The sequence below is a fragment of the Gobius niger genome, assembly GCF_951799975.1.
Source record: "Gobius niger genome assembly, chromosome: 6".
Classification (NCBI taxonomy): Eukaryota; Metazoa; Chordata; class Actinopteri; order Gobiiformes; family Gobiidae; genus Gobius; species Gobius niger.
In genome coordinates this window covers 40286200-40306198 of record NC_136857.1, presented here as the reverse complement: position 1 = coordinate 40306198, position 19999 = coordinate 40286200, and the positions used below count along the sequence as shown (strand labels likewise).

General features: G+C 47.8%; 2 protein-coding genes across 2 annotated transcripts in view; one reads left to right on the top strand and one right to left on the bottom strand.

Moving 5' to 3' along the window:
* The window catches only part of LOC306964897 (NACHT, LRR and PYD domains-containing protein 14-like), a 318924-nt gene that overhangs the window by 16274 nt on the left and 282651 nt on the right, over window positions 1-19999 (bottom strand). The gene's annotated exons all lie outside the window — the stretch shown is intronic.
* Window positions 1477-19348, top strand: pomgnt1 (protein O-linked mannose N-acetylglucosaminyltransferase 1 (beta 1,2-)). The gene is made up of 20 exons (XM_079558435.1): window positions 1477-1633; window positions 3247-3435; window positions 5597-5696; window positions 6871-6983; window positions 7058-7123; window positions 7740-7971; window positions 9235-9333; window positions 9406-9533; window positions 9599-9669; window positions 9760-9835; window positions 10951-11034; window positions 11168-11209; window positions 11296-11354; window positions 14417-14489; window positions 15852-15980; window positions 16403-16528; window positions 16599-16708; window positions 18510-18645; window positions 18815-18924; window positions 19137-19348. The coding sequence occupies exons 2-20, from the start codon at window positions 3316-3318 to the stop codon at window positions 19216-19218; spliced, it is 1956 nt and encodes a 651-aa protein (XP_079414561.1). The 5' UTR covers window positions 1477-1633; window positions 3247-3315; the 3' UTR covers window positions 19219-19348.

Here is a 19999-nt window from a genome sequence, read left to right as displayed (position 1 = left end):
AAAAAGAGTTAATGATTATTTAAGGTGTGTCTCTAATTACTTTATGTTTAAAGAGGGACATCGCTGCACAAACAGGGCTCAGTGTGACTTCACTGTAGCTCAGTCTCAGCTGATCTTTACTGATGCTTTACTTTACTTTCTGTAGAACCCTGGACAGTCTGACCCTTTCCCACCTCCCGCCACATAAACGTCAGACTCATGAGCACTAAATAACCTGTTACTGCCTGTTTGCAAGGTCATGTTTGTACAACATGTAGTATATTCAGATCCTTTCCCAACAATTACAATATCATGGAAAAGTTTACTTAAACCATAGTTCCATTCAAAACGTTTATTCCCATAGATTATAGATTCAGGGCCCACAACTTAAACCATTTCAAGCAGGGCCGGACTGGGACTGAAACACAGCCCTGGACTCTGACCAGCCTGGCCCAAATTAGCGTAATTGTGACACTTCCACAAATACATATTTTAACCTCTGACCCCCGCCTAAACATTAACGAGTGCATTTTCCCCAGTTCTGCTTTTTATTATTATTTTTTTGATCGGCATCATCAGCAAAAAGAGCGGGAAAGGCGGTCGTAGAAACGGAAGCAAAATCATTAATATAATAATAAATAATAATGGTCCCAAAACTGAACCTTGTGGTGCACCAGACTCCACGGAATTCCTTTTAGATTCATGTTTTTTTATACTGGGCTTTACCAAAATCTAAAAGCTTCTCGACTGGAGATCAACAATGTAACGGCTCATTTGAAAGCTAAGACCTATAAAAGCGACGGAAACTTTTCTTCACATCGCCACATTTTTGTCATATTTTTGTTGTTTTTTAAATTATTTTTTCTGTCATTTTTTGTTCGTGTTTTTCTCACGTTTTTGTTGACTTTTCATCCGCGCTATTTTGATGCTTTTCTTTTGAGCTTTTAGATTTGGGTAAAGCTCGGTTGAGGCGGGACTGGTGGTCCTAGAGCCAGTGGCCCCTCTGTGCTCTTCCAGAATGGACATATGGCCAGTCCGCCCCTGATTTCAAGTATTGAGTTGTTTATTTGGACAAAATTTGCACTTCCAGCTCACAAAACCCATGAACACGGGATTGTGAATACTGTGAAAAAATCAGCTCAAACTGTACAGGAATTAATGTTTTAAACTGAGTCACACACGACTCGTCTGCTAAACTCACAGACTGGTCTGATTATTATTATTATTATTATTTTTACACTGTTTAGACTTTTCTTTGTCACTTCTAATGCTTTTCTGTCACGTTTTTTAATTATTATTTTTCTGTTACTTTTTTCATGGTTCTGTCGCTTTTATGATTTTTTTTTTTTTCTCATCCTTTGTTTTCGGCTCATTTTCGTCGCTATTTTTACGCTTTTTCCAGGAGCTTTAGATTTGGGTAAAGCCGAACTGGACGGCGGGTGTTAAGAGGTTAGTATGATTCACCCTCTCTGTTCCAGCTGGGGGCGCTGTTGCCTCGCGTCCCAGTGAGTGTCGCGGATCAGTGACGTGTTCAGTGCGCGCCCGCAGCTGTGCGTTAGCTTTAGCATTAGCATTAGCCGCGGTTCGGAAAAAGCTCCAGTTTTTGGCCGTTTTTCCTCAGAGTTTCCCGCGGGTCATGTCTCAGCCGGAGCCGGTGAGTGTCTCCGCCCCCGGGGGGGTTTAAACCTGCCTTTAGACCGGTATTCAGTGTCTAACGGGGGGGTACAGCGGAGGAATGTGATGTGTGGGGGTTTGTTTGGGGCTAATCTGGCTCAAACTTAGTGACTTTTACGTTTCTCTGACCTGAGGGACCTGAGGCTCTGAGCTTCAGCTGGACAATAATGATACTCACTCCTCACCTGGACACTCACACGAGGCCCCTGCAGGAGAATAAACTCTAATAAATAATAATAATAATAAATAATAATACTAATACTAATACTCACTCCTCACCTGGACACCTGGACAGCCAGAGTTTCCTCTGAATATTCACTATTGAATGTGAGATTTGTCATGTTTATTTATGTGACATTAAACACTTGTTGTAAGGAAGAAACCTGAGCCCGGACAGAGTCACCTGATGAATAACCTGATGTGTCTCAGTGAGAAACAGGAAAACATGACCACAGATGAAACATGACCAACATGACCACAGGAGTTCCTTCCACCTCATGGTGAAACATCATGAACACTTTTGCACTTCAGGCTCCAAAGATCAGAATCATGGAATAACTTAATGCCACACGCTGCAGAATCTGACCCGATGAATAAAAAAGTATTTATTTCATGACATATATTTTCATCGTTGAACAATTCCTCATAAATGTAAAACCTGTGAGCGGCTCCTGAGACATGACTGTCCTGTGACCGGGCCAGGGGACGTGTCCCAGGAGAATGGAGATTTTTATTGTTTTTATTTATATGACCATGCATTTTGTCTTAAAGGAACAGGCCACCGTTTTTCCATACTGAGATATGTTCTTACCTGAGCTGTGACGAGTTCTTTAGGACCTGTCTGATCTTCAGTCACGTAAACACAGCGCAGACGGCGTTAGCATTTAGCCTCTCCCTCTCTCCTCTATAGCTCCAAAACAGGTCAAGATAGAAGCTACCAAGCTCTTCCACGTTTTCCCTATTTAAATATGGTTACGTGAAGTGTTCCACTACAAAGTATAATTACACACAATTAAACAATGTGGATTTTCTAAGCGGATAAAAGGGGGAACTATATTGTAAGGCGTAATAATACCAGGAGTAGTTTGGCATCCGCGCAGTAAAGTGAAGATTCACGTATTTCTGAGTAATCTGTAAAAACTCTGATGGCGGCCATTTTAGGGATAGGTTTGCCTGAGTCCTCCTAGGAACGCCCCCACCTCCTGGAGACGCCTCCGAGCTTTGGTCACCAGCCGAGTGACCAACCACTGCTCCTCAGCAGAACCCCCTCCCCACTGATGCCACAGACAGCGTGTGGAGGGGGCGTGTCTAAAGGCTCAGAGGTTCTTAAAGAGACAGAGGCCTATTTCAAGACATTCACTACAGCCATTTTGAGAGAGACATTTTATACAAGGCAGTTATTCTAATTTACTGCATTTACAGACCAACTTAAGGTTTGTCATCATTGTAGTGTGATATAGACTGGTGCTATGGGACTGGAAAAAGTAGAATACCCCCTCTTTAATATATATTTATTTTGTTATGCACAGTGTATGATGTCGAGCGTTAAAGCCGGGTGTTGGTTCAGATTGTGACGAGTGACTGTCTCTCCAGGACGAGGACGACCTCCGCCTGTGAGGTCGGCCTGACGTCACGGCAACGCAGTGATGTCATAGCGTCACCATGGAGACGTGGACGCCCAACCCGCGAGCGAAGCCTTTCGTCCCCAAAACACAGCGCAGCCTCTACCTGAGCTTCAAATACAAGCTGAGCAGCCGGCGCGCCCTCAGGAGGACATGTCAGGTACTGCAGCTACTGCTACTACTACTACTACTACTGTTACTGCTACTACTGCTACTACTGCTACTGCTACTACTGCTACTACTGCTACTGCTACTACTACTACTGCTACTACTACTACTGCTACTACTGCTACTACTGCTACTACTGCTACTACTGCTACTGCTACTGCTACTACTACTACTACTACTACTACTACTGCTACTGCTACTGCTACTACTACTACTACTACTTCTACTACTGCTACTGCTACTACTGCTACTTCTACTACTGCTACTGCTACTACTGCTACTTCTACTACTGCTACTACTGCTACTTCTGCTACTACTACTACTGCTGCTCCTACTGCTACTTCTACTACTGCTACTGCTACTACTGCTACTTCTACTACTGCTACTGCTACTACTGCTACTTCTACTACTGCTACTGCTACTACTGCTACTTCTACTACTGCTGCTACTTCTACTACTGCTACTGCTACTACTGCTACTTCTACTACTGCTACTTCTACTACTACTGCTGCTCCTACTGCTACTTCTACTACTGCTACTGCTACTACTGCTACTTCTACTACTGCTACTACTGCTACTTCTGCTACTACTACTACTGCTGCTCCTACTGCTACTTCTACTACTGCTACTGCTACTACTGCTACTTCTACTACTGCTACTGCTACTACTGCTACTTCTACTACTGCTACTGCTACTACTGCTACTTCTACTACTGCTGCTACTTCTACTACTGCTACTGCTACTACTACTGCTGCTCCTACTGCTACTTCTACTACTGCTACTGCTACTACTGCTACTTCTACTACTGCTACTGCTACTACTGCTACTTCTACTACTGCTACTTCTACTACTACTGCTGCTCCTACTGCTACTTCTACTACTGCTACTGCTACTACTGCTACTTCTACTACTGCTACTGCTACTACTGCTACTTCTACTACTGCTACTTCTACTACTACTGCTGCTCCTACTGCTACTTCTACTACTGCTACTGCTACTACTGCTACTTCTACTACTGCTACTTCTACTACTACTGCTACTGCTACTGCTTCTACTACTACTACTACTTCTACTACTGCTACTGCTACTACTGCTACTTCTACTACTGCTACTGCTACTACTGCTACTTCTACTACTGCTACTGCTACTACTGCTACTTCTACTACTGCTACTTCTACTACTGCTACTTCTACTACTGCTACTGCTACTACTGCTACTTCTACTACTGCTACTTCTACTACTGCTACTTCTACTACTGCTACTTCTACTACTGCTACTGCTACTTCTACTACTGCTACTGCTACTACTGCTACTTCTACTACTGCTACTTCTACTACTGCTACTGCTACTACTGCTACTTCTACTACTGCTACTTCTACTACTGTTACTGCTACTACTGCTACTTCTACTACTGCTACTTCTACTACTACTACTTCTACTACTGCTACTGCTACTACTGCTACTTCTACTACTGCTACTGCTACTACTGCTACTTCTACTACTGCTACTGCTACTACTGCTACTTCTACTACTGCTACTACTACTACTGCTGCTACTTCTACTACTACTACTTCTACTACTGCTACTTCTACTACTGCTACTACTACTACTGCTGCTACTACTACTACTACTACTACTGCTACTGCTACTTCTACTACTACTACTACTACTACTGCTGCTACTACTACTACTACTACTACTGCTACTGCTACTTCTACTACTGCTACTTCTACTACTGCTACTTCTACTACTACTACTACTGCTACCGCTACTTCTACTACTGCTACTACTACTACTACAGCCTCTGCTGAAGGTCTGTGCTTCAGTCTGGACCTGCTGAAGGTCTGTGCTTCAGTCTGGACCTGCTGAAGGTCTGTGCTTCAGTCTGGACCTGCTGAAGGTCTGTGTTTCAGTCTGGACCTGCTGAAGGTCTGTGTTTCAGTCTGGACCTGCTGAAGGTTTGTGTTTCAGTCTGGACCTGCTGAAGGTCTGTGCTTCAGTCTGGACCTGCTGAAGGTCTGTGCTTCAGTCTGGACCTGCTGAAGGTCTGTGCTTCAGTCTGGACCTGCTGAAGGTCTGTGCTTCAGTCTGGACCTGCTGAAGGTCTGTGTTTCAGTCTGGACCTGCTGAAGATCTGTGCTTCGTGTCTTCAGGCGGCGGCCGTGCTCTTCCTCGTTGTGACCGTCATCGTCAACATCAAACTGATCTTAGACACGAGACGAGCAGCTATCGAGGACATGGCTCCAGAGTACGGTAAGACCTGCCCCAGACCTGCCCTAGACCTGCCCCAGACCTGTCCTAGACGAGTCCCAGACCTGCCCCAGACCTGCCCCAGACCTGCCCCAGACCTGCCCCAGACCTGCCCTAGACCTGCCCCAGACCTGCCCTAGACCTGCCCCAGACCTGTCCTAGACGAGTCCCGGACCTGCCCCAGACCTGCCCCAGACCTGCCCCAGACCTGCCCTAGACCTGCCCCAGACCTGCCCTAGACCTGCCCCAGACCTGCCCCAGACCTGCCCTAGACCTGCCCCAGACCTGCCTTAGACCTGCCCTAGACCTGCCCTAGACCTGCCCCAGACCTGCCTTAGACCTGCCCCAGACCTGCCTTAGACCTGCCCCAGACCTGCCCTAGACCTGCCCCAGACCTGCCCCAGACCAGTCCCAGACCTGCCCCAGACCTGCCCTAGACCTGCCCTAGACCTGCCCCAGACCTGCCCTAGACCTGCCCCAGACCTGCCCCAGACCTGCCCTAGACCTGCCCCAGACCTGCCCTAGACCTGCCCTAGACCTGCCCTAGACCTGCCCTAGACCTGCCCTAGACCTGCCCCAGACCAGTCCCAGACCTGCCCTAGACCTGCCCTAGACCTGCCCTAGACCTGCCCTAGACCTGCCCTAGACCTGCCCCAGACCTGCCCCAGACCTGCCCTAGACCTGCCCCAGACCTGCCCCAGACCAGTCCCAGACCTGCCCTAGACCTGCCCTAGACCTGCCCTAGACCTGCCCTAGACCTGCCCCAGACCTGCTTTAGACCTGCCCTAGACCTGCCCTAGACCTGCCCTAGACCTGCCCCAGACCTGCCCCAGACCTGCCCTAGACCTGCCCTAGACCTGCCCTAGACCTGCCCTAGACCTGCCCCAGACCTGCCCCAGACCTGCCCCAGACCTGCCCTAGACCTGCCCTAGACCTGCCCTAGACCTGCCCTAGACCTGCCCTAGACCTGCCCCAGACCTGCCCCAGACCTGCCCTAGACCTGCCCCAGACCAGTCCCAGACCTGCCCTAGACCTGCCCCAGACCAGTCCCAGACCTGCCCTAGACCTGCCCCAGACCTGCCCCAGACCTGCCCCAGACCAGTCCCAGACCTGTATAAATGCTGAATCCCTTGGTGAGTTGTTATGGTGTTAAAGTCCTGGAATGTGCCCGGTCCAGACGACGGTGTGGACCCTCAGACGCCTCGCAGGCCGGTCCATGGGAGGAAGGTCCTGGACATCGAGGTTTATTCCAGTCGCTCCAAAGTCTACGTGGCGGTGGACGGGACCACGGTGAGTCTGGGGGGACCACAGTGTGTGGGGTTTGTGTGACAGTGACAGTGTGTGACAGTGTTGTGTTGTTGCAGGTCCTGGAGGACGACATGAGGGAGCAGGGCAGAGGGATCCATGTCATCGTGCTCAACCAGGCCTCGGTACAAACCTTTAATCTTCTAAACCAGGGGTCACCAACGTGGTGCCCGCGGGCACCCAGGGGCCCTTTGGGGCATGTCCAGTAGCCCTTGGGACTTTTTCTAAAGTGTAAAACACTTCATTTTCTTGAATCTAATTCTTAAAATTACAGTTATTTCGATTCTCGTGACTCAGTATGAGTTTAAAATAAAGCTATTTTAATATAATATGGGCTCAATATCCCCTAAGTGAACAGTGTACGTTTAAGTCTTTAGGATTTGTTTTTAACTGGTAGCCCTCGAACAACTTAATGCTCTTAAAGTAGCTCAGCTGAAATAAGGTTGGTGACCCCTGTTCTAAACTATATCAGAAACTCCTCCAGGCTTCGGTACAAACCTTTAATCTTCTAAACTATATCAGAAACTCCTCCAGGCCTCGGTACAAACCTTTAACCTTCTAAACTATATCAGAAACTCCTCCAGGCTTCGGTACAAACCTTTAATCTTCTAAACTATATCAGAAACTCCTCCAGGCCTCGGTACAAACCTTTAACCTTCTAAACTATATCAGAAACTCCTGGTCTGAGACTCTCCTTCAGACCTACCTGAGTCCAGCCTCTTACAGACTCTCGTGTTCCAGGGTCATGTGATGGCGAAGAGGATCTTTGACACGTACTCTCCTCACGAGGACGAGGCCATGATCCTGTTCCTCAACATGGTCACCAGGGGGCGCGTGCTCCTCTTCACCATCAAGGACGAGGGGACGTTCCACCTGAAGGACGCCGCCCGCGCTCTGCTCAAGTCCCTGGGCTCCGAGGCGTCTCTGGGGCTGAGCTGGAGGGACATGTGGACCCTGGTGCTGCAGAAGGGAGGTACGACCACCCCCGCTCTGACATACTGTAGACTGACCAGGTGGTACTGTGGAGTGTTATACCAGGGGGACATGTGGACCCTGGAGCTGCAGAAGGGAGGTACGACCACCCCCACTCTGATGTAGACTACTGTAGACTGACCAGGTGGTACTGTGGAGTGTTATACCAGAGGGACATGTGGACCCTGGAGCTGCAGAAGGGAGGTCCTGATGTTGTGATCTAGGGCTGTGCAATTAATCGAAATTCGATTACGATTTCGATTACAACAGTAAACGATTACAAAATTAGCATAATCGCAAAAAATCGATTATAATTTTTTTTTCCAATTTTTATTTTTTTTCACATTTTATTTTTATTTATTTTTTCTAATTTTTGGATTTTTGTCTCTTTTTTATGGATTTTTGTCTTTTTTTTCATTGATTTTTGTCACTTTTTTGCTGGATTTTTGTCACTTTTTTGATGGATTTTTGTCACTTTTTTGCTGGATTTTTGTCACTTTTTTGCTGGATTTTTGTCTTTTTTTGCTGGATTTTTGTCACTTTTTTGCTGGATTTTTGTCACTTTTTTGATGGATTTTTGTCACTTTTTTGCTGGATTTTTGTCTTTTTTTTGCTGGATTTTTGTCTTTTTTCTGCTGGATTTTCGTCCTTTTTTATGGATTTTTGTCACTTTTTTGATGGATTTTTGTAATTTTTCTGCTGGATTTTTGTCACTTTTTTGCTGGATTTTTGTCTTTTTTTTCTGGATTTATGTCACTATTTTGATGGATTTTTGTCACTTTTTTGATGGATTTTTGTCACTTTTTTGATGGATTTTTGTCTTTTTTTTGATGGATTTTTGTCTTTTTTTTAATGGATTTTTGTCTTTTTTGTGCTGGATTTTTGTCACTTTTTTGATGGATTTTTGTCTTTTTTTTTATGGATTTTTGTCTTTTTTTTTTATGGATTTTTGTCACTTTTTTGCTGGATTTTTGTCTTTTTTTATGGATTTTTGTCACTTTTTTGATGGATTTTTGTCTTTTTTTTGATGGATTTTTGTCTTTTTTCTGCTGGATTTTTGTCACTTTTTTGATGGATTTTTGTAATTTTTCTGCTGGATTTTTGTCACTTTTTTGCTGGATTTTTGTAATTTTTCTGCTGGATTTTTGTCACTTTTTTGATGGATTTTTTTAAAGGCAACAAATAATCGTTTGAATGATCGTGATTTCAATTATGACAAAATATTTTTTCAATAATCGAGCAGCCCTATCGTGATCTCTTCCAGGTCGAGTGTTCGGAGAGAAGCACTCCAAGTCCCCGGCTCTGTCCACGTGGGGAGACCCGGTCCTGCTGAAGACCGAGGTCCAGCTGTCTCCGTCAGAAGGTCAGCGCGGCTCCTCCCTCAGGCCTGATGTTGCAGATGTTCCAGAGTCACATGTTCCTCTCCCTCCCGCAGAGGCCGAGTGCCACTGGGCCGACACGGACATGAACCGCCGCAGGAAGATCTTCTGCTCCAAAGTGGAAGGATACGGCTCCATCTGCAGCTGCAAAGACCCCGCCCCCATCGAGTTCTCCCCTGAGCTGGTACGAGCTGGTCACGGGCGCGGGAGGAAGGGCATCCCATACATTAACCCTGTCTGTTCCTCCAGCTGCAGAACAATAAAGTGGGAGACGTCCCGGTGGCTGTGATCGCGGGGAACCGGCCCAACTACCTGTACAGGTGAGCTGAAGCCACGCCCCTTTTCACTAAACACTATATTCTCAAGCAAAACCAGATCCCTGAGACTGAAATGTGTCTGTGCTGTTTCAGGATGCTGAGGTCTCTGCTCTCGGCGCACGGCGTCAACCCTCACATGATCACGGTCTTCATCGACGGATACTACGAGGTACTGGACACCGTTACATGTTCTTTTCAGTACCAGTTCTTTAACCCCTTAACTCACGCCTGAACCGAGCACATTTTCTCCAGTTTAGCTTGACCCCAGTCCAAAAGCTTCTGGAAAAATGGTGAGAAAATAGCAACAAAACTGAGACGAAAACAATGATGGAAATGTGACAAAAAAGTGAGAAAACATTGACAAAAAAAGTGACAAAAAATGACAAAAAATTGACAAAAAATGACAAAAAATGTGACAAAAATATGACAAAAAATGTGACAAAAATATGACAAAAAATGACAAAAAAACGACCCGAAAAATGACTATAAATGTGACAAAAAAAGACAAAAAAACGACCCAAAAAAGTGACAAAAATGTGACAAAAAAGTGACAAAAATGTGACAAAAATGTGACAAAAATGTGACAAAAAAGTGACAAAAATGTGATAAAAAGTGACAAAAAGTGATAAAAAATGACAAAAAATGACAAAAAAACAGACCCAAAAAGTGATAAAAAATGACAAAAAAACAGACCCAAAAATGTGACAAAAAAGTGATAAAAATGTGACAAAAAAGTGACAAAAATGTGATAAAAAGTGATAAAAAATGACAAAAAATGACACAAAAACAGACCCAAAAAAATGACAAAAAATGTGACAAAAAATCTGACAAAAAAAATACAAAAATGTGATAACAAAATTACAAAAATCTGCTAAATATTTGACAAAAAAAATACAAAAAATGCCAAAAAAGTTAAAACAAAAATGAGTTGAATGCCCAACAAAAAAATGATGGAAAAAAATCTGATGACGTGAGGAAAAAGATCCTCTCGGTTCAGGCGGGAGTTAAGAGGTTAAACACCAAGACACCACAAAGGAGTGAAACAGCGCCCCCAATTTGACGCTGGTGGCCAAAAGGTGTACTGCATCCTCATTTCTCATTGAGAATGAATGGGAGCGTTGGGATTAATCATACCGGCGCAAGTAGTCGGGGTGGGGGCTCACACTCCTCTGACAGGGTGGGGGCTCACACTCCTCTGACAGGGTGGGGGCTCGCACTCCTCTGACGCTGCTTTGGGCCGTAGGGGGTGGGGGCTCACACTCCTCTGACGCTGTTGTCCCTCAGGAGCCCATGGACGTGGTGGAGCTGTTCGGACTGAAGGGCGTCCAGCACACACCGATCAGCATCAAGAACGCTCGGGTGTCTCAGGTACGATCACAGCAGCGATAAAGACTCCATTTGGCTTTGTTGTAAATCAATCTGGACCAGAGTCAGAAAGATGTTCAGTTTCACATTCTCACATTTCTCACATTAAAGCCACGTTTCTGATGTGTTTCTGCAGCATTACAAAGCCTCTCTGACGGCCAGCTTCAACCTGCACCCGGTAACTTTACTGCTTTACTCTCACTAGTGTCATGTTAGAGTGATCTGGGAGTGATCTCGGAGTGATTTGAGCTTCTGTTTGAGCAGGAGGCTAACTTCGCCATCGTCCTGGAGGAGGATCTGGACGTCTCCATAGACTTCTTCAGGTAAAAACTCCCCCGTCACTCAGAGCTATGATCCAGGTGCAGTTCTCGCCGTTATCCAGCAGGGGGTGCCCTTCACTCACCGTTAGCTGCTCGTGTGTCTGGTTTGTTTGCAGTGAATGGAAATGAGCTCAGTCTGACTTCACTGACTCAAAACTATGGCTCTAACATCATTCTTTTATTTCATTTCTTCATCATACAGTTTAAAATGCTTTGTTGTTTGTGGCTCTTTGAGACTTTGTTTTGGTTGCAGAGCCCTGGGTTCGGTTTAGGTTTAGGACACTTTCTCCAATTATACAATAACCAAATCTCAAAGCTTGCAGCCAGGACTGGACTTTTGGGTCAAGACCGGCCCTGTGTAAGATCAGGGATACCATAGACGCTGATTTATGTTCTTCACGAGCCTCGAGCTCGTGTAGCGAGAGCCGCAGTCAATAAATGCTTTTTTTTTGGTATGACAGTCAGAGCCGATCCTCATTTGAAAGCCAAGTCCTTCTAGTTTTACATCACATTTTCCGTCTCTAACCCTAAGCCCTGATCAGGGAGACGACAGTAACGGTTGGACGGGTTTATCGCGGGTCATTAAAGAGCAATAACTTTTTCACATTTATTGTTCATCAAAGTGACCATAATGATCTAAAACAGCCTTTCCCAAAGTCCAGGACTTCACGGCCCCAAGTACATTGACCACAGCCGGTCTAGCTTTAGCCCTGTAGTTCCTCTCCAGGACTAGCTTTAGCCCCGTAGTGCCTCTTCAGGACTAGCTTTAGCCCCGTAGTGCCTCTTCAGGACTAGCTTTAGCCCCGTAGTGCCTTTCCAGGACTAGCTTTAGCCCCGTAGTGCCTCTCCAGGACTAGCTTTAGCCCCGTAGTGCCTCTCCAGGACTAGCTTTAGCCCCGTAGTGCCTCTTCAGGACTAGCTTTAGCCCCGTAGTGCCTTTCCAGGACTAGCTTTAGCCCCGTAGTGCCTCTCCAGGACTAGCTTTAGCCCCGTAGTGCCTCTCCAGGACTAGCTTTAGCCCCGTAGTGCCTCTCCAGGACTAGCTTTAGCCCCGTAGTGCCTCTGCAGGACTAGCTTTAGCCCCGTAGTGCCTCTTCAGGACTAGCTCTAACCCCGTAGTGCCTCTTCAGGACTAGCTTTAGCCCCGTAGTGCCTCTCCAGGACTAGCTTTAGCCCCGTAGTGCCTCTCCAGGACTAGCTTTAGCCCCGTAGTGCCTCTGCAGGACTAGCTTTAGCCCCGTAGTGCCTCTTCAGGACTAGCTTTAGCCCCGTAGTGCCTCTCCAGGACTAGCTTTAGCCCCGTAGTGCCTCTTCAGGACTAGCTTTAGCCCCGTAGTGCCTCTTCAGGACTAGCTTTAGCCCCGTAGTGCCTTTCCAGGACTAGCTTTAGCCCCGTAGTGCCTCTGCAGGACTAGCTTTAGCCCCGTAGTGCCTCTTCAGGACTAGCTTTAGCCCCGTAGTGCCTCTTCAGGACTAGCTTTAGCCCCGTAGTGCCTCTCCAGGACTAGCTTTAGCCCCGTAGTGCCTCTGCAGGACTAGCTTTAGCCCCGTAGTGCCTCTTCAGGACTAGCTTTAGCCCCTGTAGTGCCTCTCCAGGACTAGCTTTAGCCCCGTAGTGCCTCTTCAGGACTAGCTCTAACCCCGTAGTGCCTCTTCAGGACTAGCTCTAACCCCGTAGTGCCTCTTCAGGACTAGCTCTAACCCCGTAGTGCCTCTTCAGGACTAGCTCTAACCCCGTAGTGCCTCTTCAGGACTAGCTTTAGCCCCGTAGTGCCTCTCCAGGACTAGCTTTAGCCCCGTAGTGCCTCTTCAGGACTAGCTTTAGCCCCGTAGTGCCTCTTCAGGACTAGCTCTAACCCCGTAGTGCCTCTCCAGGACTAGCTTTAGCCCCGTAGTGCCTCTCCAGGACTAGCTTTAGCCCCGTAGTTCCTCTTCAGGACTAGCTTTAGCCCTGTAGTTCCTCTTCAGGATTAGCTTTAACCCCGTAGTGCCTCTTCAGGACTAGCTTTAACCCCGTAGTGCCTCTTCAGGACTAGCTTTAGCCCCGTAGTGCCTCTTCAGGACTAGCTTTAGCCCTGTAGTGCCTCTTCAGGACTAGCTTTAGCCCTGTAGTGCCTCTTCAGGACTAGCTTTAGCCCTGTAGTTCCTCTTCAGGATTAGCTTTAACCCCGTAGTTCCTCTTCAGGACTAGCTTTAACCCCGTAGTGCCTCTTCAGGACTAGCTTTAGCCCCGTAGTGCCTCTTCAGGACTAGCTTTAGCCCCGTAGTGCCTCTTCAGGACTAGCTTTAGCCCCGTAGTGCCTCTTCAGGACTAGCTTTAGCCCCGTAGTACCTCTTCAGGACTAGCTTTAACCCCGTAGTGCCTCTTCAGGACTAGCTTTAACCCCGTAGTGCCTCTTCAGGACTAGCTTTAGCCCCGTAGTGCCTCTCCAGGACTAGCTTTAGCCCCGTAGTGCCTCTTCAGGACTAGCTCTAACCCCGTAGTGCCTCTCCAGGACTAGCTTTAGCCCCGTAGTGCCTCTTCAGGACTAGCTTTAGCCCCGTAGTGCCTCTTCAGGACTAGCTTTAGCCCCGTAGTGCCTCTTCAGGACTAGCTTTAGCCCCGTAGTGCCTCTCCAGGACTAGCTTTAGCCCCGTAGTGCCTCTTCAGGACTAGCTCTAACCCCGTAGTTCCTCTCCAGGACTAGCTTTAGCCCCGTAGTGCCTCTTCAGGACTAGCTTTAGCCCCGTAGTGCCTCTCCAGGATTAGCTTTAGCCCCGTAGTGCCTCTTCAGGACTAGCTTTAGCCCCGTAGTGCCTCTCCAGGATTAGCTTTAGCCCCGTAGTGCCTCTCCAGGACTAGCTTTAGCCCTGTAGTTTCTCTTCAGGACCCCAGGGGGATCCATTGGTCTAAAACAGATTAAGTTGAAGTTTTGGCTGAAGTGTAATACATTTTTAGCTTCAACGTTTCCTGTTTTGTTCAATTCTCTTTCCTCTGTTTGATGAAATGTTTGCAAATAGTAAGAAATAAACTATGGGACTTGCGTCTGAGTAAACCTGTTAAAGTGATGCTGCTGTGGTTCCAGTTTCCTGAGTCAGACCATCCACCTGCTGGACGAGGACGACAGTCTGTACTGCATCTCCGCCTGGAACGACCAGGTGCTGCCCACCCTCTGCATACACCACCTACACCACCTATACACCACCTATACACCAACCTACACCACCTACACCACATATATATCACCTACAACACCTATACACCACCTGTCTGCACCTCACGCACATCCCTTTTTTCCCGTTTTTTTTTATTGTCATTTTCCAACAGTTTTATACAAATCACTTTTACATAACTTGTATATGTGTGAATACAAACAGAAAAGGAACAAAAACAAACTAAAAACTTTTTTTTTTTTAAAGAAATTTTAATCCTGCACACATTTGAATTATTAAGTAAAAATAACTAAATCAAACTGGATATGAGGAGGTCTGTCCAAATGTTCCAAACGTTTGTGAGGGAGATTCCACGAGACAAAGGAAAGTCAGACGTATTTACAGTAAACAGCTCGTCCTGACCCGACCCAGCCCCCGGGCCGCACTCTGACCCGGGTCAGGTTCAGGCCCGAGGCTTCAGTCCGGGTCTTATTTTAGACCCAGACAAAAGACGGAGCGGGAACTCGAATGTCACTGTAACCAGAGAGAGGAGACTGCGGGGTATGAGGATTATGTCAGGAGGAGTCCGGACCGGAGCGGCGGAGGAGTCCGGACCGGAGCGGCCGGGGAGTCCGGACCGGAGCGGCCGAGGAGCCCGGACCGGAGCGGCTGAGGAGTCTGGACCGGAGCGGCCGAGGAGTCCGGACCGGAGCGGCCGAGGAGTCCGGACCGGAGCGGCGGAGGAGTCCGGACCGGAGCGGCCGAGGGGTCCGGACCGGAGCGGCCGAGGAGTCCGGACCGGAGCGGCGGAGGAGTCCGGACCGGAGCGGCCGAGGAGTCCGGACCGGAGCGGCGGAGGAGTCCGGACCGGAGCGGCCGAGGGGTCCGGACCGGAGCGGCCGGGGAGTCTGGACCGGAGCGGCCGAGGAGCCCGGACCGGAGCGGCCGAGGAGTCCGGACCGGAGCGGCGGAGGAGTCCGGACCGGAGCGGCCGAGGGGTCCGGACCGGAGCGGCCGAGGAGCCCGGACCGGAGCGGCCGAGGAGCCCGGACCGGAGTCTGGGAGTTCAACAGCATTTGGAATCAGAGATGAAGCTAAATCAAATGAAACAATATAACTTTAAACTATAATAACTTTAAACACTCAACAAATGTTCCTCAAGATGTTCTCCAGACGAAGCCTTTGGAAAATATGATGTTCTCCTGACGCTCTCCTCAGTGTTACGAGCACACGGCCCTCACTGTCTCCTCACTGTCTCCTCACACTCCCCTGATATTATCCTGATGTTCTCCTGATGTTCCCCTAATGTTCCCCTGATGTTCCCCTGATGTTCCCCTGATGTTCCCCTGATGTTCCCCTTCTCCTCAGGGCTACGAGCACACGGCCGAGGACCCCGCGCTGCTCTACAGGGTGGAGTCGATGCCTGGACTGGGCTGGGTCCTGAAGAGGAGCCTCTACAAGGACGAGCTGGAGGCCAAGTGGCCCACCCCCGAGAAGGTACAGGGGGGAGGTACAGGGAGGAGGAGGTACAGGGAGGAGCAGATGATGGAGATGTCCCAGATGTTAATGCAGATGTGGTCTCCTCACAGCTGTGGGACTGGGACATGTGGATGTGGATGATGAGGTGTAGATGATGATGCAGAGTGTTAGATGAGGATGTTAGGGCGCAGTATGTTGGTGCAGATGTCACAGATGTTGATACAGATGACACAGATGTTGGTGCAGATGTTGATGCAGATGTGCTCTCCTCGCAGCTGTGGGACTGGGACATGTGGATGCGGATGATGAGGTGTAGATGATGATGCAGAGTGTTAGATGAGGATGTTAGGGTGCAGTATGTTGGTGCAGATGTCACAGATGTTGATACAGATGATACAGATGTTGGTGCAGATGTTGATGCAGATGTGGTCTCCTCGCAGCTGTGGGACTGGGACATGTGGATGCGCATGCCGGAGCAGAGGAAAGGCCGCGAGTGCGTGATCCCGGACGTCTCGCGCTCGTATCACTTCGGGATCATCGGCCTCAACATGAACGGATACTTCCACGTAAGTCCTCGTCCGGACCGGGTTCCCCCGTGCATTACTGTCCCGCTGCAGCTCCGCTCTTGTCCTGCAGGAGGTGTACTTTAAGAAGCACAAGTTCAACACGGTTCCTCACGTGGAGCTGAAGGACGTGGAGCTGCTGCAGAAGGACAAGTACGAGGCCGAGCTGCAGCGACTGCTCAAGTGAGTGTCATGTATGAATATACTCTATATCAGGGGTCTCAAACTCATTTGGTCGGGGGCCGCAACAGACGAAGCCTTTTATATTAACTCAATTATGATTTAGCAACTTTTTATTGTTTGCTATAATATAACTTAAATAGACTGTACATTACCTATCTGCACATGTTTAAGCTTCTGGAGTTTTTCAATCAGCCAAACATTTGCTGAGCTTCTAAATTTGAAATTACAGACTTAGACTATTAGTTTTTATGTAATTAATCCCATTTTGGTTCAGGGCATCAGTGATCTTTCAGGAGGCAGGTCCAGTTTCTGTCTGTGAGCCATTTAAAGAAATGCAAAATACAACATTTTAATTTAATGTAGAAAAGCCCAACCAGGGACTGGAGCTGATCATGAGCACCAGCAAAAAGCATCAGCTTCAAACTTGTTGTACTGTTTTCATTTTCAATGACCCGTCAGATAATAAATACATCAATGAATGTGTCGACTTGGACACTTTTCCAGACTCTGGTGTGTCTGAGATCAGCTCAGTGAGATTCACCTCATGGAAATAATGTGGAGTCACTGACCTCAGGCCTTTGTGTGACCGACAGAGAACTGATGGTGCCTCATGGGAAATGTAGTTCTAATGCGTTTAATGCAATTTACCTTCGGGCCGCATGTAATACAAATAAGTTATTATCTCGCGAGCCGCAAAAAAAAAACTCTCGGGCCGCATTTGGCCCTCGGGCCGCATGTCTGAGACGCCTGCTCTATATATATTGTCTGTCTGTCTGTCTGTCTGTCTGTCTGTCTGTCTGTCTGTCTGTCTGTCTGTCTGTCTGTCTGTCTGTCTCTCTACACATGTATATGTCAGACACTTATACACACACAGAATCCGCGAGGTCTTAAAAAGTTTTAAAAGTTTATAAATTTGCCAAATGACCCTTAATTAGTAAACAGTTATTTTCTAAAATATAATTTGTGTTTTTGTATTGACTTTTTACTTATACTTGACAGTAAAACTATATAAATGTTATATATATTTGGTAACAGGGACGTGTCAGTTTGTCGTTTCCGCTGAAGTTGAAGAATTGAAACCTTTGTGAAGTTTCCGTGAGGCCTTAAAGTTTTTAATGAGGAGTTAAAGAGGGGGTGTTCTGCTTTAAAGAGGGGGTGTTCTGCTTTAAAGAGGGGGTGTTCTGCTTTAAAGAGGGGGTGTTCTGCTTTAAAGAGGGGGTGTTCTGCTTTAAAGAGGGGGTGTTCTGCTTTTGTCAGTCTATATCTCACTACAATGATGACAAACCTTCTGTCGGTCTGTAAATGCAGTAAATTAGAATAACTGCCTTGTATAAAATGTCTCTCTCAAAATGGCTGTAGTGAATGTCTTGAAATAGGCCTCTGTCTCTTTAAGAACCTCTGAGCCTTTAGACATGCCCCCTCCACACGCTGTCTGTGGCATCAGTGGGGAGGGGGTTCTGCTGAGGAGCAGTGGTTGGTTACTCGGCTGGTGACCAAAGCTCGGAGGCGTCTCCAGGAGGTGGGGGCGTTCCTAGGAGGACTCAGGCAAACCTATCCCTAAAATGGCCGCCATCAGAGTTTTTACAGATTACTCAGAAATACGTGAATGTGCCAAGGCAACACTTCAGCCATGTTTTTAATGAGGGAGGGACAGAATAACAGGATGGAAAGCTGGAAAAAGTCCATTTTGTTTTATGGGAGGCGGAGCTCCAGTACGTTCCTCTGATGTTGCTGTTGTACATGTTTTAGGGAGGCGGAGCTCCAGTACGTTCCTCTGATGCTGCTGTTGTACATGTTTTAGGGAGGCCGAGGTGCTCGACCACCGGAAAGACCCCTGTGACGACTCGTTCGTCCCGGACTCTGAGGGAAAAACCTACGTGATGTTTATCCAGATGGAGACGGAGAGCGACAGCGCCACCTGGACTCAGCTCGCCAAAGTAACGCCCTCTCAGCTCCTGCTCTGGTCCTGGTCCTGGTCCTGGTCCTGGTCCTGGTCTGGTCCTGGTTCTGGTCTAGTCATGTTAGCCTGAACTGTACACGTGCTGACCCTGTAGTTACAGCTCTACACATGCTCGCCCTGTAGTGACTGGTCCTTGTGTTGTCCAGTGTCTTCACGTGTGGGACCTGGACGTTCGGGGAAACCACCGCGGCCTCTGGAGACTGTTCAGGAAGAACAACCACATCCTGGTGGTGGCCACGCCCATCTCGCCGTACAGGTCAGACTGCAGCTACTACCACATACTACATACTACATACCACATACTGAATATGGAAAGCACTTTGGGGCAGTACTCTGTTTTTAAATGTGCTATATAAATAAACCTTGACCTTCACATACTACATACTATACTACATACTACATGCTGCTGCGACACGTGTGCTTCTGCTCGTACTTTTCTCTGTGACCTGAAAGTCTGTTTTCCTGCAGTTGGAGGAAACCGGCGTCTGTGACTCCCATTCACCTGGAGCCGCCGCCCAAGGAGGAGCCGGCCGCCGTGGAGCAGCTGTGACCCCGCCCTGCAGCTGTGACTCCGCCCCTGCAGCTGTGACTCCGCCCCTGCAGCTGTGACTCCGCCCCTGCAGCTGCTCAGACTGAAACATGCAGCTGATCAGGTGTACAGACTGAAATGAACGGGTCTGGCCTGCTGCACCACACACCATACAGGTGCTCAGACCATGCAGGTGCTCAGTCCACACACTGGATCCTTTTCTTTCATTTATAACAAAACAATTGGTCTCCACATTTCAGCCTCTACTGTTAAGGCACATCTCTGCCCCCCCTGCGGTCCTGGGGGGGGGGCGAGTGCTTCTAAACACTAACTAGTATTTATTTCACTGATCATTGTGTGTGAAGAATCTGCTGCTAAAGCGTAAACGGTACCAGACGAGCGCGAGGCCCGAACGTCCAAACTGACTGAAAAACCCAGAGACAGAAGTTTGTTGTTTTGAAAAGTTTTTATTTTGTGGAAAGAAATAAAACTGTTTTTATACCAAGTGTGTCTCTTTAGCGTGTTTTCCTCTGAGTCAGATGCCCCTCCCTCCTGTAGGTCAGTGTTCCTCTGAGTCAGATGCCCCTCCCTCCTCCTGTAGGTCAGTGTTCCTCTGAGTCAGATCTGAGCCCTCCTGTAGGTCCTCCTGAAGGTCAGGCCGTGGTAAAGGCTGAGGGTTTGGAGCTTGTGTGTCTGAGGTTTCCTGGATGTAAATGTTGGAGAGCGTTTGTTTATGACCTTCAGCTGATCCTGGTGTGAACTTTCAGCAGAGAAAACGTGGAAACTTCAGAGTTAGATAATA